The sequence below is a fragment of the Cryptotermes secundus genome, unplaced genomic scaffold (assembly GCF_002891405.2).
Source record: "Cryptotermes secundus unplaced genomic scaffold, Csec_1.0 scaffold41, whole genome shotgun sequence".
NCBI classification, from domain to species: domain Eukaryota; kingdom Metazoa; phylum Arthropoda; class Insecta; order Blattodea; family Kalotermitidae; genus Cryptotermes; species Cryptotermes secundus.
In genome coordinates this window covers 18,939-41,398 of record NW_019731215.1, presented here as the reverse complement: position 1 = coordinate 41,398, position 22,460 = coordinate 18,939, and the positions used below count along the sequence as shown (strand labels likewise).

The 22,460-nt window shown below is 38.6% G+C and overlaps 1 protein-coding gene across 2 annotated transcripts in view; it reads left to right on the top strand.

The window, feature by feature from the left end:
* LOC111866393 (DNA (cytosine-5)-methyltransferase 1) overlaps positions 1-21,698 on the top strand; it is an 88,816-nt gene extending 67,118 nt beyond the window's left edge. For both annotated transcript variants that reach the window (XM_023855293.2, XM_023855292.2), the window contains exons 23-28: positions 4,030-4,141; positions 6,132-6,281; positions 6,385-6,551; positions 13,307-13,547; positions 17,057-17,173; positions 21,464-21,698. In XM_023855293.2, coding sequence (XP_023711061.1) covers positions 4,030-4,141; positions 6,132-6,281; positions 6,385-6,551; positions 13,307-13,547; positions 17,057-17,173; positions 21,464-21,577 — 901 coding nt within the window. In that variant the 3' untranslated portion in view covers positions 21,578-21,698. The remainder of the gene's footprint in view (positions 1-4,029; positions 4,142-6,131; positions 6,282-6,384; positions 6,552-13,306; positions 13,548-17,056; positions 17,174-21,463) is intronic.
* The last annotated feature ends 762 nt before the right edge of the window (positions 21,699-22,460 follow it).

The window sequence follows — 22,460 nt, the reverse complement described above, 5'->3', positions numbered from 1 at the left end:
CCTCAACTGTATCAAATCTTCGCCCCTTCAACTTGATTTTCATCTTGGGGAAGAGAAAGAAGTCGCATGGAGCTAAGTCTGGCGAGTACGGTGGGTGGGGAACAACTGCCATCTTGTTTTTAGCCAAAAATTCCTGCACAATGTAAGCCATATGTGGTTGTGCATTGTCATGGTGGAGTACCCAGTTGTTCGTGCGCCACTTCTCTGGACGTTTTCTCCTCATGTCCTCCTTCAAACACCTTAGGACATCGCGATAGAACTCTTTTATTAACTGTCTGACTAGGAGGGACGAACTCCTTATGAACAATCCCGTCAGTATCAAAAAAACTTAATGTTGCTCTTGACTTGTTGAGCTTTTTTTGGCTGAGGTGAAGAAGGGCTCTTCCATTGCGACGATTGCTGCTTGCTTTCAGGGTCGTAGCCATAAACCCAACTTTTGTCACCAGTGACAACCTTCGAAAGAAAGTTTGGATCCTCTTGAAGCTGTTGCTGAAGTTCCCTGCAGATTTCCAAGCGATGCTGCTTCTGTTNTCAATGTTCGGCCATTTTTAAAACGCTTATACCTCTTATAAGTTTGTGTCTGGCCTAAACTGTTTTCACCAAAAGCTTGCTTCAACATTTGGTACGTTTCTGCAGTGGTTTTCCCAAGTTTGAAACTAAACTTTATACAGACACGCCGCTCTCTCAGGTCACAACAATGGGAATATATTCACCAACAATAAACCCAACCACTCAACTCGACGCCGCTTGCCACACTGATTCAAGAAGAATGTGTGAGGAGACACCTAGCCGTATTTCGATGTACTCATAACTATTCGCACGCAAAATTCAAATTTCGGTAACTTTTGGATTGCCCCACGTATTTATTGAACAATGTACAGGTTCATTGACTCAGACACCTGAGGGAGATTTGCTAAAGGGATTTTTACTTTTTGGGACACTATTATATGCATTACACATATGAGGTGGTATCCATAATTTCTGGGACTGGTGCTGCCTTCTGTACAGCGGTTGTAGTAGTGTGATGCAACAGTAGATGGTAGTACTAGCATATCTTGGGAGTTAGTGTACAAAATTTCATGCAGCCAGGTGGATGTGCTGATTTTTATGTCCTTTTATTTGGAGTTTTATATCTGGCCTGGTGCAATTATGCAACGGATCCAACAAAGGAACAGTGAGTGTGTATCAGATTTTGTGCAAATCTCAGAAAAAAGTGCGACAGAGACCGTGGCAATGATTAGACAAGTGTTTGGGGAAGAAAGCATGAGCTGTACACAGGTGTTTGAATGGCATGTTCGGTTCAGGGCCGGTCAGACAGTCATTGAGAACGACCAACACACGGGTAGGCCTATCAGACCTACAATGCCCAATACTGTTGCCAAACTTCAACAGCTCATTCATGAGGATTAATGTTGAAGCATTCAAGACCTTGCTGATGAGATGGAAATTGGTTATGGGACATTCTAACAGATTCTGACTGCTGAATTGGACATGCATCATGTTGGCGCCAAATTTGTGCCTATGACTCTGACAGCTGATCAGAAGCAGCAGCGTGTCAAGTTCTGCAAGGAACTTCGTCAGATCGCCTCCAATGATCCAGCTTTGTCTAGGGTTATCACTGGTGAGAGCAGCTGGATTTATGATTATGACCCTGAGACAAAGCAGTAATCCTCCCAGTGGAAAAGTCCAAACTCACCAAGACCAAAAAAGGTGAGACAGGTGAAGCGTAAAGTCAAGAGCATGCTCATCATTTTCTTTGTTCTCAAAGAATTTGTCCTGGCAGGCCTAACAGTAAATTCCGCATACTACTGTGATGTTTTACGGTGATTGTTATGTAAATGTGCAAAGACTTCACCCCGAACTTTGGCAACAAAAGAACTAGCTGTTGCATCACGACAGTGCACCATGTCACACTTCCTTTTTCACCAGGGATATTTTGACCAGAAATAACACGACTGTCGTCCCTACCCCCACCCCACCCTACTTGCCTGACTTGGCCCCCTGCAACTTTTCTGTTTCCCTGATTGAAGATAAAACTGAAAGATTGCTGTTTTGACACAAAGGAGGTGATCAAGGCAGAATCGCAGGCGGTGCTTAATGCTGTCACAGAACCCGACTTCCAGGATGCATTTAAAAAATGGCAGCAGCACTGGGAACTGTGCATACCTGCGGAAGGGGATTACATTGAGTGTGATGGTGGCCAGTAGGCCGAAAGTTAATTTTTGACCAGATGGCAGCACCAGTCACAGAAATTATGGATACCACCTGATAAAATGAATGCATTGTAGTTAAATTGTAATCTATAGACCATAGTTTTTATGAAATTTTATAAAAGGGAGGTCCTTGTTTGATATTAGTGACAGTATTTGAATTTGAGCTATCAAGTCAGAATGTTACTGTATTTGAAATAATCTTTACTATATCATTAAGATGTAACTAAAGTGAAAAAGAAAAATTGATTACAGAACATCATATAGGTTTGTGATAAATATATAATATGATATGTCCTCCTCCATATAAAATTTGATTGGTTATAAAGAGTACACCAAATAGATGCTTGAAGTGTGGACCATTCCACTCTTGTATTACCAACACATTGTTTACGGTAATGTTAAAGCTTGATGATGGATAACTGAGACATTAAGGAATAGTTGCCTTAACTTCTGAATCCAATTTCAGACGGTAACATCATACTTTTTGGTTCCTTAAAAGTTGTAATAGTAATTGGAATTAAGAAAGTATGGTCATGATTATCATGTACAGCAATAAGTGCCTGATGTCAATTAACTTTCTATGCTTGTGATTTAGTCTGTTTCTGCATTTTAGTGCAAATTGGAAAATAGTCCATTATATAAGACGGTACTAGCAAAAACGTTTTTGACTGAGACTGAATATTTTTGGTCATTTTGACAATTTTCTCTGTGAACCGACATCAAAACAACATCCTGGGAGCATCTGATTCATAACGTGGTTCTCATATTATTTGTCATGTGCTTGCTGAGTAATTCTCTGTAACCAGTTTTGAAGGAAAAAAAGTGGCTACTTCAGGCTGAAACACACATCAGGTGGCAAAAAAGTAACAGTTTAAAAAATGCTGAGAGTAGATGGCTGTGCAGATTTGAATGATGCTTATGTGGGGTGTTACATAATAAGTGTGTAAAAAGAATTCTTTGGTAGATTCATTTTTCTATTCTTCATTCTAAAATAGGCATTTCATAATCATATTACTTTATCTTTGAAACAGTCTGATGGCACTATAGTTGAAATTGTCAGATCCACAGAATTGCTTCCAAATTCTCCAGATTTAAGTCACTAGATTATCACATTTGGAATGAACTTAAACAGTTTATGTACAAAAGCCAGAGAAAACTGTTTCAGTCCCAGGTGTTACTGCAGCAAAGAAATTAAATTGCATCACAACATACTTGATCACCCATCAACCAGTGGAAAAGACTGCTTCATGCTGTAGTGCAAGAAAATTGACACTCTTCTACATCTGATGCTGATGAAAAAAAAGTGATAGATTTATAAACGAACTGCCCAAATTTAACATTCAAAATGGAAAATACTTTTTTCTGCAATAAATCATTGGGGGGAATAGATCTATGTACATACTTAAGTATACATATTCTTCCAAATGTTTACTCTGTTACTAGGTAAATTTTGGTTCAGAGATAAAGTCCCTAATTTACATACTGCAAATGCAATAATGCGCACACTGCTTACATGAGTTTCATTCAGATCCACAAAGCCAGTCATGTTTATCACTCTTTTAGCTTCATTTTTTGTGTCACATGTTACATAAATATGTGCAAATGTTAGGTTTGTATTAATTTTTGAAGTGTTGTATCTCATTAAAATCAGTATAAGTAGCATAAATCATTGATGAAACATGAGCATGTGTAAAAACATCTGTGTAAAATGTGAAAATTTCATGTGTTTTATGGCCAGACAGCTTAGCTGGCTAGTAACATTTTTCACTCCTTTGAGTGCATCCAGTAAGTTGTCATTGCGTTTGTTCTTCCCAAGGGCCATCATTTTAGCTGCTGCTCCTGGTGAGATTCTTCCCAATTATCCAGAGCCAATGCATGTTTTCAATCTAAAAGCCTGTCAGCTTCCAGTTGTGGTGGATGACAAAAAGGTGAACATAGCATTTTTGTCAAAAGATTTGTATCTTTGATATAAAGAAATAGTGACTTTTTTGTTAACTACATATCAGATTTGGTCTCTCAGTTTTAAACACATTATTTCCAAAAATAACCATGTCTTTTTAATTGATCAATAATAATGCTGTTTTTATGGTTGCATTGCAAACTGAGGGGAAAAGTACAATAGTAGGTGATATTGTCACATGTCTCAGTGACTAAGATGCGGGTTTGGATTGGTGAATCAGTTTATTGGATCTCCACTAGTCACAACTGTAATTAGTCTTACTCTCTCAAGATTACTGTGACTGTAGCACATGAAGCCTTCAAATCACACGTGAAGTCTTGACAGGCTAACTTCTTGTACTCTTCTCTACTCCTAGTTCGAATTTGGTCTAATCTTGCCAAAGTCAAAGTCATATTGTGACTGATGGTCAACCAGTCAGTAAGTCTTGGTGTCGAGCCCCAGGACCAGGTACTTATTACTGTTTGACAGTTACAGCCTTGTTTTTGTGAAATGCCCTCTATGACGAGAGGACAGGTCTGTCTTTTGCATATGCTGCTGGCCCTGGCCAGTGCAGTGTTTCTCGGGCCCATGTCCCTTGGACTTGCGACCATATTTTACTGTCTAATATTTGAGACTTTCCTTTTTGTCACCTCCTATGACTCACAGGGTCATGGTGGAGGTATTGTGGTTACAGCTCGTTATATAGCTGCGGCACGGACCACGTAGAAAACCTCTTCCATTCAGATTAGTTGCGTAACCTAGAAACCAGTCAAGGAGCATGGACAGCCAACAAATAGTGGACGTCTGGGCTGTGGGGAGTGAATATGGCAGAATTCTCTGTCTGTAAATAACTTGCTTGTGCAAAATGTAGAAAAAGGCCTTGGGCCTGAACAGTTTGTTTGGTGTGAGCTAAACTGCAGAAAAAGGACATGAAATGTAGCTTTAAGAGAACATTGTGTCACGTGTATGGAGTGACTTGATTTATTGTACGCTTTAATACAGTTTGCGACTACACTTTACAGTTCGCTGTTACACCCATGTACTAGTGTTCACAGTTGCATCTTCACAGCTGTTGCTTGGTAGCAGCTTCAGCAGTGAACGTTCCCCTTCTTACGGGTTCCCACACTATCCTCAGCTGCCAGCTTCTAACAACAACAGATCACAAGGACTGAACCACAGCAGGACGCCGACTAACTCGCTCCACTCCACTCCACTCCACTCCACTGCACTGCAGTGCACTAACTAAACTGAACTCAGTTGCATGATATAGCCTCGGAGCAGACCACATAGAAAACACTGCTTCCAACAGTACTTCCATTGTTTCACATGGGCTGCTGCCTAGCAACGGCTGTTGTCTTGTTTGTTTTGCAGTCATTGCCTAGCAACAGGTTTGTATGCCACAGTGGATTGAGGGTGTTTGAGAACTGTGTGCTGAGGAGAATATTTTACCTTAGAGAGAGGAAATGACAGGACAGAGAAAATGACTAAATAAGGAGTTGTACGATTTTTCATGATCAAATACAGAAGTGATCAAAATGGATGACCTATATGAGTCATTATACATGCATGGGGTAGATGGCTAATGCACAGTTTCGGTCAGAAAACCTGAGAGGAAAAGACCATTTCAGAGACATAGGCATAGAGTGGACAGATAGTATTAAAATAGATATTCAGGAAGTGGACTGTGAAGGTGTGGAATAGATACATCTGGCTGAGGATAGAGTCCATTGCAGGCTGAAGTTGGTATGGTATGAACTTTCAGGTTTTGTAGAGGTGGGGAATTTCTTCAGCCAAGTAACTATAATTTCTCAAGAAACTGCTCAGTGGAGATAGTTTTCATCATATTTAGATAGTTTGTTGCTAGCTAGTATTTTATTCTGCATTATAATTTAAATGTTCTTTCAATCATCTGGCTATTTATGTACTGAAAAAGCGATAAATATTTTGTAGTCCAACCGCCTTAATTTTTTCACTTTCAGTTCCTGTCAAACTGCAAGTGGGTGACATCAGCACCTTTGAGAACCATTACTGTTCGTGATGCTATGTCTGACCTTCCAAAGATCCGTAATGGACATAAGAGAGAGGAAATACCTTACGGTGGGGAACCTGTATCACATTTTCAGCGCTTGGTGAGCTCTTGAAATCTGGTGGCTATCTGTGACATTAGTATAATTGCTGTGCTTTTGTAATTATAAGTGTATAATTTTAATTTTATAAACTTTATATTTAAAGATCCGAGGAAATCAGTATCAGCCCATACTGCGTGATCACATATGCAAAGACATGGCTCCTCTTGTTGAGGCACGAATAGCACATATACCTACAGCTTCTGGCTCTGACTGGCGTGATCTTCCCAACATTATGGTTAGACTGTCTGATGGGACATTCACAAAGAAACTGTAAGTTGATGCTGCAGCAGGTACAGTATTTTTATCAGATAATTTAACATAGTTTCGAGTCCAAAGTCAATGTCATCCCATCTCCATCCAAGAATATTGTCATGTGTAGGGGGATATGCATAACAAAAATAAAGTGTTCTAGATGGAATGAATGGATTTATTAGTGTTCTTTTACAATTACACACATGAAATAATGTCTTCAGTGCTTCAACTATTCAGCTGCCTTCCGAATTCTCCTCGACTGACAGCTTCTCAGCTGCAACCGAATGTCTTACACGTAACTCTGCTTGGTAACACGAAGAATCTGGAAGAGACTATAGTCTCTTGAACTCTGGATCTTTTCACACTTATTTCCTTGTCTGGCAAACTCTTTGTGTTATTAGGGACAGGATTTTATTACAAATGCATATTTCTTGCAACCAGAAAGTATCCTCGTTTGGATATATGTATAAATTACTTCATTTCTTAAATTTTGGACATGGTCTGATGGTGCATATAGTAAATGCATATTTTGCCTGTTTTATGAATAAGCATCATATTTTCGAAGATCTCTATTTATACTGCATATTTCCCTTTTAAAATGGTTATCATATATTTTTTAATTTTATGTTCAAATTTTCAATCAGGGTCATGCATATACAATTTTTCTTTTCTGTATTAGAATATGTTGCATATTTGACTCAACATTTTGTCATGATTCATGTTTCTGATGCAATACCCAGGATGGGACTTCCCCGATCCCTCCACTCGTAACTTGCCTCATCCGCGTACCATCAAAGTGGCCGCAAAGAGATTAGTCAGAAGCGTTCACATGTAGCCACTATCAACGTAATACTATTCAACCAATAAGGAATTTCACTTACGTATTTATTTCTGAAGTGTCCATGAGGTTTGTTATGCTTCTTCATTTGAAGCTGGGGGCCATTCACATTAGTGGTGACTAGTCTGTAGTTAAGTTTGTTTAGCTTTCTGTAGTCATGCCGAAAGTGAAAGTAAGTCAGAAAACTAAATTACAGCTGTATCAGCGGGAGTTCAAAGGAGAGATGATTAGTACAGATAATGAAATTCTTTATTGCCGAGCGTGTGAGAAAACAGTTGATTGTGAAAAACGCTTTCAAGTTCTTCAGCATTTGAACACTAATATACACAAAGAGAATATTAAAATTGAATCCATGAAAAGTGCTCCTGTTCAAAAATTGCTTAGTGAATTTTCTAGTAATAGTTTTTCACAGTTTTCCTTTGATTTATGCGAAGCCCTTTTAGCGGCACATATTCCACTGTGGAAACTAACCATTCCTACTCTGAGAAACTTCATAGAGAAGTATACACAGTGCAAAGTGCCGGATGAATCTACTATGCGCAAAAATTACGTGAAGCAGTGTTATGATCTTACAATTGAAAGCATTAGAGATAAGATTCAAGATAATTTTGTGTGGGTATCAATCGACAAAACACAAGATTGTGAGGGACAGTGTATTGCAAATTGTATAGTTAGATCCCTTAATAAGAATGAACAATCTACCCCATATCTTCTTGCGGTAGAGCAATTTGAAACCACAAATAGCTCCGCAGTTTCCAAATTTTTTATCAATTCCATGAATTCACTGTGGCTGAATGGCATTCAGTATGAGCACGTATTGCTCTTTGTGACTGATGCGCAAGTTATATGATGTAAGCTGGTACTGCTCTTAATTTCCAAATATGACACATTTGACTTGTCTTGCCCATGGGTTGCACCGTGTTGCAGAAACAATTCGTGCAAATTTTCCGCTTGCTGACAAGTTGATGTCTTCTGTGAAGAAGGTATTTGTTAAAGCGCCATAGAGAAAAGAAGCCTTTAAAGCAGTAGCACTGAGCGTTCCACTTCCGCCAGAACCAGTTTTAACACGCTGGGGCACATGGCTGTGTATAGCGAGTTATTATACCAAACATTTAGAAACAAAGTGGATAATTTTCAGTCCACTGTGACGTACAAGTTTACAACACTTCAGGCTTTATTCACCTGACATGTTTCGATTCAAAAGAATCATCCTTAGAGGCACACCACTACGATGAGGAATCACTGTCACAAAATATTTTAACAGTATGCACTTAAGCTATGAATAATGCTCACTATAAATTTTTTGTTAATATTACAGTTAGTTTTGATGTTTGCCTTAAGCATTCACCATGACACTTCTTGAAGTGTAGATTTACGTATGATACTGTTTCATTTAAGCATATTTGCTGGGTATTCTGGTTGGGATTTCCCACTGCATGCAATATGATGTTCACTTTTCCATACAGTAGTTTCCTATGTATTTAAAATTGTATTAAAATTTCTTTTGTATTTAAAAAAATTAGTTATTATGTTAAAATATCGTGAGCCAATATTGGGTCATGTTGTTTTCCTCCTGATGGTGGAAGATGTCGTTTATTTCTCTTGACTGTGTGTTCTTATTGTTAGTTGTGTAGTTTATGTGCATGCTGTGTCGTTTTACACAGCACACACGTAAACTACACGAAACTTGATTACTGAACCGTTGTCTGGCAGTGGAAGCCTGGCTCTAACTCCACTATTGCGGCTTTCAGGTGTCATGTCACAGTACATTATTTTGTATGCTTTTTACTGTGTATAATTCAGAATAATAATAAAGCTCTCTGAGTAACAGAATCTGAAGGATTCAAAATTATCTTTATGCAAACAGTAGTTTACCTTATTCTCTAATGTTCCACCACCCCTACAACTTTGAAGGAAGCCATTGGACACTGGTCTTGCAAATAACTGAAAGTCATTGTACATGCTGTATAAGACTGTAGTTTTAACTAACTCATTAAAGTACATTCCTTGAGAATGTAACAGTTACGGAGCCAATTAAGAAACGGAACCTAAAGGTTCATTACTGATGAGTCGTGCTGTGATTTTTATATCAATACATATTTTATTTCTTACTATGTAGATGCTCAAAAGGTAATTATTACTATGAATTGCAGAATTAGAATTGCTACGGTTGAATTTCATTCTACATATTTTGGCATTTCCTACATATTTCTTGGGATGTTAAATAAAGCTACATATTTTGTGATATTTACTTTACTTGCATTTTAAACTGGAAAGTGCCTACATTGTTTGTGTGTTTTGGTTAAATACCGTACTCCTCCACCCTTCCCAAATACTTTTTCTGCAATGACGGGGAAATCTGGAAAGAAATATCTCTTTTGTAAAGCAGAGTAAACTACAACCCCCAAGTAATTCAGCTCATTATTGTGACCTGCGCTTTGGGGATTCTTCTATGAATTCAATTGGTGTTCCTTTGTATTGCAGTTTAAATACCCTCCTCTCTCACCAGGCATACTCGTCCACCCCTAACACCCTGCTTCATCTAGCGCCAAGGTAAAGAATCGTGGAGCTATTCCTCTACTCCCTCATACTCTTTCATGTCATGGTACTTAATGAATTGGCATGAATGAGGACGACTTTCAGTTTGAGTTGAAAATTTATAAACAGTTTCTCTAACAGACTAGTCCTCCCACTGTAATAATTTATAACACTTAGACAGTTTTTCACAGTTCACTGAAGTTTACTGCCATATGAGGTGGTACCCATAATTTTTGTGACTGATGCTACCATCTGGTCCAAAACTAACTTTGGGCCTACTGGCCACCATCACCCTCATAGTAGTCCCTTTCTGCATGTATGCACTGTTCCCAGTGCTGTCATTTTTTAAATGCATCCTGAATGTTGTGTTCTGTGAGGGTGTTCAGCACTACCTATGATTCTGCCTCAGTCATCTCAGTTGTGTCAAAACAGCGGCCTTTCATTTTTATCTTCAGTCAGGGAAACAAAAAAGTAACAGGAGGTCAAGTCAGGTGAGTAGGGTGGGTGGGGGACAACATTCATGCTCTTTTTTTTGTGTGTGTATGTGTCAAAAATTCCTTGGTGAAAAGGAAGTGTGAGACGGTGTGTCGTGATGCAACAGCCAGTTCTTTCTTTGCCAAAGTTCAGGACAAAGGCTTTGCATATTTCATGCAGTTGCCATAAAACGTCAGTAGTATGTGGAATTGACTGTTTGGCCTACCAGGAAGACTTCTTTGTGAACAATCCCCTAATGTCAAAGAAAATGATGAGCATGCTCTTGACTTTGCTGTTCACCTGTCTTGCCCATTTAGGTCTTGGTGAATTTGGACTTTTCCTTTGGGTGGATTGTTGCTATGTTTCAGGGTCATAACTGTAAATCTGGCTCTTGTCACCAGTGATAACCCTTAGCAAGAATGTTGCATTGTCAGAGGTGATCTAACTAAGCTCCTCGCAGACTTTGACACGCTGCGGCTTCTGATCAGCTGTCAGAATCCTGGGCACAAATTTGACAGCGACATGATGCGTGCCAAATTCAGCAGTCAGGATCCATTGGCATGTCCCATAACCAATTCCCATCTCATCAGCAATGTCTTGAATGGTTCAGTGTCAATCCTCATGAATGAGCTGTTGAAGTTCAGCAACAGTTTTGGGTGTTGTACAGCTGATGGGTCTACCTGTGTGTTGGTCGTCCTCAATGGATGTCTGACCGGTCCTGAATCGAGCATGTTATTCAACCACCCGCGTACAGCTCATGCTTTCTTCCTCAAACACTTGTCTAATCATTGCCACAGTCTCCATCGCACTTTTTCTGAGATTGCACAAAATTTGATGCACACTCGCTGTTCCTTGGTTAGATTCATCGTGAAATTGCATCAGGTGAGATACATGCCTTCAAATAAAGGAACGTCCACCCAGTTCCATGAAATTTTGTAAGCTGACCCCCAAGATATGCTAATATTACCATCTACCATTGCATCGCGCTACTACAACTGCTGTACAGATGGCAGTACCAGTCCTGGAAATTATGGATACTCCCTTAACGGATACGTAAGGAAAGAACAAGAGGAAATGGCACGGACCACTCACAACATTCTCAAATTTATGCTAAGATGTGAATTAACCGCGGGCCCACCGCTACTACAGAAAGAGAAGTTTTTAGAATGTGCTACAGAAGGCCGGATGGGCATTGCCTAGGCCACTTTTGTATCCTAGTTTTTTTTTACCCAATAAAAAAAAAGGATACTCCCTTGTATTGACCTGAATGGAAGATGATTCTCTGAATATAAAATGACCCTGGGCTGGAAAACCTGTCTGCACAGAAAAAATAATTTTGTACGCTTACAAGAAACCTGGGAGGAAATAAGTATTAGAAAATGTGTTATTAATTAAATTTATTGAGTTAGGTTCTTGAAGTCAGTAGCCTCTATTCAGCTTTGCCAGTCTCTATTCACCATTCTTATCATCCGTCTTAACTTTGGTGTCTTCACAGTTTCCAGCTTCGGTCAAACATTCACTGGTCACACTCTTATGTTGACTGCCTACATTCCAGATATCTGATCTCATGCCTAGAGCTATTTGGAATGCATCCCCCCCCCCCCAATGATTCTTGAAAGGCACATTCACAAGAATGAGTATGTTGTGAAGTCATCTGTCCAGGAATGACCACAAGCTCAATGTTCACTGCAAGAACTACAGATCTGGAATCCAGATTGAAATGACTTTCAATTACAACCAGCATAAACATTCATCATTTTCTCAGTAGTACTAGTGTTCTTCTGTTCCAGGCAACTTATAACAAGCCCTCCATCACTTAATTTAGTCTTCCATCCTGTAGGATAACACCCGATTAATAGACCCATACGCAGTCATACCTCAGATTTGGGGGGGGGGCATATGTTGGTGTTTCCATGTTGTCCACCAACTCTATCAGCATCACATACAGTCACGCTTATATTTTCATTGTCTGATGTTTTTATAGCAGCAGATTTTGCATCCCTGTTCTCATGATGTAATTGGATGGAATATCAGAATACATTGATGTTTCACTAGCATTACCTTGAAGTTTGATGTAACTTATTATAAAGTGAAGTTTTTCACTTTCAATGAAACCTGCTTCTTGTTTCTCCGTATCATTTATGCACACCACCCTGTGCTGGATAAATTTCTTCTGCCACTCACTGAATTTAATATTGTTGAAAGAACCTCGTATTCCAATGGGTCTTTGAATCCCTACAGATGAAAATATTTGTGTGGAATTGTCAAAGTTCCTGTTTATCTTGTTTCAACTTCGGCTGTTTGCCTTGAGAGAATGTATTTTTTGGATGCTTTGTGTCTTGTTCTGCATGTTTACTCACCATAATCTTGAAGTAGAAATCATAACTGCCACATTCTCTTTTGCACTTGTGTCCCTTTCCTTGACATGATCTACCATTTTTATGGGGAAGGACACTTGTGTTAGCACAGAATCTTGTGATATAAATTACTGAATTAATCCCTTCCTTTTCCATAACTTAGATGGTACTTTGGGCAAGCTTGTGGCTTCTGGCCTTGGAACATTCGAGTCTCACTTGCTGCTGTCATGGAATGGCAGAACAGATTTTGGCATGAAGATGCAGTGGGCTTAAAGTGGATTAAAGACGTCTAATACATATGTAACATTAGAATTCACGATTATCTAATTTTTTTTTTTTTTGAAACTCTTGAAAAGGCTGGGGAATGAATTTGCCTTTCATTCCATCAAGTATGATGTTTCACTCCTGATATCAGTTGCTAGTATGTAAAGCAAAAGCAGTAATGAGAAAATACTCAATATGAAGACCCAAGTTGAAATCTAGAACTTTTTTTGATTCAGTCTGAAGAATTTGAGTCCCACACTAGCATTATGTGTTTCTCTGATGTTGACTTTTGTGTATACCAGGCAATACTTACATCATGACATGAAGAATGGCAAATCATCGACAGGGGGTCTGCGTGGAGTGTGTGGCTGTGCTAATGGGAAAGCATGTGATCCAATGGACAGACAGTACAATACTCTGATCCCATGGTGTCTCCCTCACACCAGTAATAGACACAACCATTGGGCTGGGTTGTATGGACGCTTGGAGTGGGATGGGTTTTTCAGCACAACTGTGACAAACCCTGAGCCCATGGGCAAACAGGTAACTGTGTAGAATNGCGGGGGGGGGGCAAATTTCCTGTTTTCAGGAATCGTACCATCCATGTTCTTTTGGCTGTGAAACTTACACCTGATGACAGTCATTTTACCAGTTTTTGCGTACATTTACATACACATTTTATATCACTTGTTAACTTCATCTTCGCTTAGTGGGGAGTGGAGTCCAACTGGGTCCACTCGGCATGGCGGCCACTGATTGGCCTATTGTAGCCTGCTCTGGGTGATTATGATGATGGAGAATTTGCTGGAATGAAGATTGGCAGGAGAAACCGAAGTACCCGGAGAAAACCCACCCCAGTGCCATTCTGTCCACCACAAATCCCACTTGATCAAACCTTGGCCACCGCGGTGGGAAGCCAGCGACTAACCGCTTGGGCTATGGAGCAGCCCTAACTTCAGATGCTAATTTGTGTTTTTGCTCATGTGGAGGGTATATTTGCCTATGTGTAAGTGTCATTTCATTAAGACTTAGAGTAGGAGTGGATGCAAAGATCCATTCATTGTTCACCTCATCACTAGAAGGAAGGGAGTGGTCAGCTTCACATTTTGCCTACTCTGCCGTCTGAGGAAGGAGATTCTGGTATGCATTGAACAGGATGCTGGGTGAACCCCAAAACTGGTCTGAATTCTGTGGCAGAAGAAAGTTCCTGGCACTGTGCAGAATAAAACTTGTAATCCTATTTTGGATCTCTTCTCTTATTTTGACAAAATATGTTGCCAAGGAACAAATTTGCTTTTGAGTCGCAGTTCTTATCATTGTTACAAGTGTTGTCTTTTTAGATTTTGCTTCATCTTTTTTATTTATTTATTTATTTATTTATTTAAAACAACATTTCAGTGACTGGATGCTGTCTTCATCCTCAGGTATAGAGCTAAATCAGTTGGGTCCAACTGATGAGCTAGTCCCTGTCTCCAGACACCAGAACCCATACAAAGCAGAACATATAAACCAAATACAACATAAACCATCTGTGGGAATTAAGACAAACATTTTAAAATGCCACATACATGAGGCCTTGCATAATATAACAGCTGATGTCCAACAAAAGTAGAAGCCAGAATTAAAGAGTCAGAATCTAAAGGAAAATATAAAATCAATGGTAGGATATAGTTGTTCGTCTTTAAGGTCACAGTTAATATATATATGTACATTAGATTCAACAAGCACCAAGACGTAAAGTTCAAACAGACGAAAATTTCTAAATATCAAATAGGACCTAACTGAAAATAAAACCAATACTGAAGCATGGCACCTATATAATAAAGTAAAGTAAAGCTGTCCCTGTAACAGGCCCTGAAGGCCCATAGGGTTGTGAGAACGTTGAGGTTCCCACATTATCTAGACGATCGGCTCAAAGCTGGTGGTAAGGTTGTCAGCCTTGCGCGCCAGCTGTGCTTTGCTCCCCAGGAAAATTATTTAATTAATTCCTGGTACTCATTTCTGTTAGAGACTGGGCACCTGTATAGTACAAACATAAAAATGCAACTTTACCGTATGGTCTAAACAAGGTGAAATTATAATTTTATAACTTCTTCTACAGTGTTGGGAGGGATATTCAAGCTGAGTTGGCAGATCAGATACAAAGACCAGAGACGTGTTAGGTTTATTCCTTGTACTCCCTGTACATGGTGTTTGGTTCAATCTGCAAGACCTTTGCTTCTTTCCAACATAATTTTTGGCCTTCTTTGTATGCTTGTTGGGATAATTTTGATTTTTCAAGCAGATGTCACATAATTGTATTTGTACTCCTTAATATATACTTCTAAATGTCTGCTTGTTTCTGGTGTCTGGAGATAGGGTCTAGCTCTATTGATTGGGCCCAACTGAATAGGCTTTTTACTTGATGATGGAGTGAGTCCAATCTCTGAAACATTGTTTTAAGTAAAAAAAGACAGGACAATTGATAATGTCCAAAATGTCCATAATTTGTTATACAGAACTCCACTTCCACTGTGAATAATTAATATAATGTTAATGATTTCATGGTGACATTTTTATGCATTTTTTTCATAGTGTACATAAAATGCATAATTGTGAGTCATATCTGCTTGTTTCATCTGGAGCTGCAGAACTGGTCTTGATGAACTTTGATATTTTGAAAATTTACCATTAAAGGTCTTACTCAGAATTAACTTTCATTTATAATCTCTACTTTATATGAAGTTCTAATTAGAAAACACCCACCTGCCTTCAAAAAAGGTTCTAATTATAACCTTTCCCACCAGAACTAAAACAGTTACTGGTGAAAAAACTAAAAAATATAGATCTTATTAAGCTCTTAAACTCTGCAGATAAGCAGGGTCTGTTTCCTTATAAGGGTATGTATTTGTCTTTTTGACACCACATGAAGACCTATTCTGGGGCCCACCCGTTTATGTATCTTTATGGGTACATGGGGGTAGTGTAGCTGGAGGATGAAGTTTACTACTTACAAGTATGTACATGTTAGATTAAGAATGTGTAGAGCTGTTCCTCTGCTGCCTCATGTATCTTCATAAAATGGTACTTGAGCACAGAAACAGCTCTGTCTTTACCATTTCTCTGTGACAAGCTACAAGATAAAATATTTTGTCTATATAGACATTGTCAGAAACAGAATTTATGCCTGTGCACCGGAGACAATATTTGAACGTCATTCTTGTTTATGTTTTCATGACTTTAGATCTTTACAGACTGTATGTTGAGTGTCAGGAAGTTCCTTTTACACTTAAGCCTCTGAAGTTGGCCCCAGAGTACAGAATTGTGTAAGGCTATATGAATAATAGGATTATTTACAATACACTTGTTTATGCTGGATGCTTTGTCATTCCAAGATTTGTACCATGTTTGAAATTTTTAGCATACAAACAATAAGTCATGTAATGTGTAGGGGTGTTATGATCTCTTCCAATGCCACATTTTAATAGTTCCTTAGTTATCACTGAAACCAAAAGCTAAGTAAATATTTTATATGGCCACCACATTTTTATTTTACATTTTACAAAAGTATTACCCTAGCAAACACAAACACACATACCTAATAAGAGTTGTTACCGCACATCATATCAGGCCCCTAAATTAAGTGGCACTGATGTTGCTCTCACCCAACAAGTTCACTCGTCCACCATATTCCTATTACTAATTATGAAGTTAAGAAGTATGATATTTGGGTGGCCTCCAATGGCACAATGTTCATACCAAGTTTCAAGAAAATTGTTCACCTTATTCAAAGGTTCAAATGTGTGGATGCACAGACAGCATGGTTATTTCATGCTCCTGCTTCTTTCCCTCAAGGCAAAGAAGCCACCTAAAAATGATGTCAAGCTTGTGATGAAGTTTGCAGGTATCTGGAAATTGCGGTTTTTAGTATAAGTAAGGAATTTTAAGGTCAAGGCAGAAATCCCAAGCATAAGTTTGCCAAAAAAATGAGTAAGTTTCTTATCATTGCATTTCTCACATGAGCCATTACACTGTTAGATTACTTCCATGTTGTTTCTTCCTTTTATTATCAGGGCCGGGTACTACATCCAGAACAGGCACGGGTTGTGAGTGTACGGGAATGTGCTCGATCACAAGGATTCCCTGACACATATCGCTTCTTTGGTTCGATTCTTGACAAACACCGGCAGGTTAGTAATATTCATACTCTTTCATTTTTATACTTCCATATTTGGTATTCCTTCATTTTATTTATTGTAACTAATCCCATTATCTTTGTTTATTTTCATACATATCCATTATACATATCTTGTTTGTATGAAGCTTTATGTTGTACATGCGGGTATTTTTAATCTCTAACTATACCTCTTCCCCCTCCCTTATATACAGGGTATATACAAAAGAATGGTGTGGTTTCAAAAGTTAATAAAAAATTTATTTCTCACAATACACGGGCACAACTAACACCATCACTGGCGGCAACTGTCCAAGTTTCTCATGCGCTACCAGCAGTTCACTTCGTGTGACTTTTGCATGGAGATGCAGTTGAAAATGGAGGAAGATGGGTTCGTAGAAAGACTGATCTTCTCTGATAAAGGGACATTCCACATCAGTGGCAAGGTGAACAGACACCATGTCCGTGTCTGGGGAACCAAGCAACACATGCACCAATAGAGCACTAGCGTGACTCTCCAATAGTCAGTGTTTTCTGTGCGGTGTCCCACTAGAAAGTGCATGGCCTGTTTTTCTCTTATGAAGCAACTGTGACTAGTGACTCATTTTTGGACATGTTGGAAAGCTGGTTGTTACCCCAACTGAATACCAATCATGACAAGTACATTCTACAACTGGACAGAGCTCCTCCCCATTTTCACAGGAATTTACGAGTGTTTCTCAATCACGTTCTTCCACAGCGCTGGATTGGATGTGCTGCAGCAAATGTAGACAACCTTTTCCCTTGGCCACCCCGTTCACCAGATCTTACACAGTGCAATTTGTTTCTTTTGGGGTTCATTAAAGACAGCGTTTATGTACCACCATTGCCCACGTCCATCCATGAACTTTGTGATGTGGGCCATTACAGCAGACATGCTACACTGGGTTTGGGATGAGTTTCATTTCTGAGTGGATGTGTGTCATGTGACTCAGAGTGCACATATTGAAGGTTTGTAATTAATGCATGAGAAACTTGGGCAGTTGCCGCCACTGATGGTGTATGTTGTGCCCGTGTAAGTTGAGAAATAGATTTCTTATTAACTTTTGAAACTGCACCATTCTTTTGTGTATACCCTGTACAGGTAACAATTTGCATATACAGTGCTATGGGCAAACTGTAGGAAATTTTGAGGATATAATTTGGAGCAGAAAATTTGAATAATTTGTTAACCATATATCATGTTATGGCATTTTGCCCCTTTTAAGAAAATGAAATAATTGCCCATTCATGTATACATTTGTTTTCTTACGTTTAACATTTCTATTTATTACTTTTAATTGCAATGACTGAAAAGAACTAACTCTTCTCAAGAGTTCTGTCTTCTGGGATATAATGCCATATAGTCTGCTGAAAGTTACCTGATGTCTCAGCGGAACATGTTGCCTCCATCTTCATGGTTGAAGAATAATCCAAGCAAGAAGCCAGCATGAATCAGGTAGTGAGCAGATTGCTGCTGGCCACCTGCTTCACACTGCCATAGTTTCTTTGTCAAAGTATGTAAATGCTGCCCATTTTTTTGTTATTTTCATCTGATTTGGATTATTATGTTAAAATTTTGTTTTAATTTGTTCTAGATGATTCTGAAGGATTTTAGTTATGGTTTCTTCTTCTTTTGAGGGGGGCATAGGATATGCATTTATTGTGATTATAAGAAAATTTATAGCTGACATTTATTGTAGAGGTGACATCAAGCATTAGAGATTATTATATCTGTATAGGTAGATTGTGGTTTATGCTGAAATCGATCCAAATGATTCATTGGTAATTGTTATGTTTGGTTATAAAATTCTCTTTCTAAGGTGAAATTTATGTGATGATGTTGATTATTGAATGCTGTTGCATTGATGATGTTCACGAGTTGGGTATTACAAATGACCAGAATATCGGCAACGTACCTAAAGCAGCCTATGATAGTTTGTCTTCAAAATTTGGTACATAGACATGTATTTCAGATACTGTATATACAGTATGTTTCAGAGAAGATCACTGAGGTGGAGGGTCCCATAGCATCCTTCAGTTTGTATATATTGTCACGTGTTGGGCGTATAACGCGTGACAAGTAACTTCACGCCGTATTGGATATAGCGAATTTATTTCACACTCGCTCATACAATCACACAGTTTACAATCTCACAGCTACTGCTGTCTGCAGTATTACAATTACTTGGCCTGCAAAGGCTTGACTACAACTGACTGGTTGACTGACTCACTGCTGGCTAACTCGTAACTCGTAACTAACTGTAAACAGCGTTCGCTGCTCCTTATTTAGCCCCGTTACAGACAGCACAGAAAACAGCCACGTCATAGGCACCACTGTTGTCTGGCGCCGTGTTTACAGGTGTTACTGGCAATGCTGTCGGGAGTTGTTTACGGCTGCATAGCAAACGCGGCATTCCTTGGCCACATCACCGCTGGTGGGGTAGGGGAAGGAATGTTGACTTGCCTGCTACCCTACTAACGACAGTGCTCTGATGGTGTTACGTCACCGCTGGCGGGGGGAGGGGTGTCCTGCATAGCGCATCACGTCACAGTATTATTGTTCATCATGTTTAAAGTAGTTTTGGTTGATATTAAGTCTTGGGGATAGTGCATTCAGTATAGGGACTGGCTATGGGCTAGACGGCCAAGGGGCCAGAGTTTGAGCACAGTGGGGGCAAGAATTTTCACTTCTTCAAGTCTATCAGACTAGCCCTGGAGCCTGCCCAGCCTCATACCATTGGGTACGAGGGGCTCTTTCCCCACAGTTAAAGTGGCCAGGCGTGAAGCTGACCACTCACATCTAGCTAGTGCTGAGGTCAAGAAAACATGGATCTATACATCCACTCCCCCATACATCTTCATGCCATAGTGCTTAGTTAAGCACATGGACATGTTTCCCTTACCTTTTATGTGTAATATTTGTTGTTTAAATGCATTGTGCATTGAGTTATAGAAGGTGAAAATATTGAAAATTATGTAATTGTTTTCTTGAACAGGAATATTTGTATACTTGTTTTTTATATCAAAAGAACTTTTTCTTATATCAGGAGTTGAAGATCAGTAGTTAAATGGAAGGGTTTGATATATACATTGAAGGAGTTGTAATTGAACAAATGATTGTAGAAGATTACTGAAATGTTTCACTAATTTGTAAGCTAGAGTATTTCACCAATTGACTATGGGTTTAATGGATTTATTTAGTTTATGTAATTTGATCAATCTGCATATTTTGAGGGCTTGTGGATTGCGGTTTATATGTTTCCATTTCATACGCTTTACTGATGAGATTATGATGGTTATTGTTATTATTTCAAATTTTTTCTTTGGTAATTATCAGTAATGTCTACGTGTTCTTGGAAAGGTGCCATAGTTATGAACATGTATATTTTTTATTATATTCTTGCCTCTGTGTTATTACTAATGAGCTGCCTTTGTCAGCTTCTGTAATTATTAAATGGTTATGCCTAATTTCTTCTTCATGTTATTTATTAGAAATTTATAATATTGTCACATGTTTGCTAGGCAACACGACAAGAAATTATGTGTGTTTCGGATTTGAACGAATATTTATTGGACAGTAACTTTTACACTCATGCTTCCATTTATTCTCCACTTATAATGTCCTTTACACATTTCTCTTCCATTGTTACAACACTTCTGCTCCCCTATCTTGGTGAAGTGCCTCCTGCTCTAATCAGATGAGAACTCTTTTGTTTGGTTGCCGAATATCAACTCTTTCCTGCTAACATCAAATACAAACTGAACTAGTCACTTTTCACAGTTGGACTCTTATCACTTGCACTTGGACTCAATAGGGAATACCATGTTGAAGGGTTAACCTTGCCTGCTTCTATTGAAATGCTGCTTTAAACAACATATTGCTTGGATATTGCCAGCTGTTGTATGGCAATGGATGCGTTCCGATTCCTAGGCGTTGCGGCGGGAACGCTGGTTGTTGCCTAGAAAATCAACCCCGATCTACTCAATCATTCCAGCTTTCTGGCGGCATGCCACAATATTTTTCTTTATCATGTGGTGGAGGGGTGTGTGAAATAGTTGTTCGTTGTGCTGTAATTTTAGTGTGTTATTGGTTATAAACTGCTTAGTGTAGTCTTGTTCATCTGATTTTTATGTGTTGGATATGTACCTTGAAACTTTATCATATCTAGACAAACAAACTGGTAAGTTACTTTTTCATCACCAATTTTAATGTCTTTAATAACTGATTGGTAGATTGAAACTTATTATGAATGTGACCAGTAATAATGCATTTTTGATATTGCAGATTGGTAACGCTGTTCCTCCACCAATGGGAGCTGCCATTGGATTTGAGATCAGGAAGTGCGTTTCAGTTGTAGAGGAGAGAAGGAAAGCAGAGTCTAAGATGGAAATCGCTTAAGTTATGATCCTGAAAATATTAGAAAGACTAATATAAATGTGGTAGGCTGTAAATAGTTACACTGCCTCAGTGACATATTGGTGTAGTTAAGTCTAAAAATATTGTCAGACTTGTTATGGTGTTTTATAAGAATATTTAGGCATGTGCAAGAATATCTTTCTCGGTTCAAGACGAATTTGGAAAAAAATTTCAAGAATTGAGATAAGAATGAGAATTTTCTCCAGTAGATCAATACTTTCATTATAATGATCTGTTGCACAAATCACTTTGTCACAGTGCATTAAAGGATACTACCATATTTACCTAAATGGACAGTGATTCCTAATGTAAGATGACACTGCATTAGGAAACATGCCTGCACAGAAGATTTAATTTTATTTTAGCAAATACAGTTCCCATCCCTTTTGATATCAGATACCAGCAAGCAAAGGAAAAGCAATTTGCAGAATATTTTGTTCAAGGTTTCACGAAGAAAGATTAATAAATCGAGAAATTTTCTCTTTATTCAATAAATAATAATAATTAATAAATTTGAGAGTTGCACATGCCTGATAATATTAATGTTTGACTTACACAATGAAAAATGAATAGGGTGTGATGACTGGGGACCGGATTTTAATGAAAATGCATATTTCTTTCTTGCAACCAAAAAGTATGCTCATTTGGATATACGTATGAATTACTTCATTTCTTAAATTTTAGACATGGTTTGATGGTGCATGTAAATGCATAGTTTTCATGTTTTGTGCATGAGCTTAATATTTTCAAAGCTCTCTATATATGCTGCATATTTTCTTTTTAAAATGTTTATCATTATATTTTTTATGTTGAAAATTTCATGTTCATCGTCTTCATGTTAATAGTTTTTCACAGTTATCCTTTG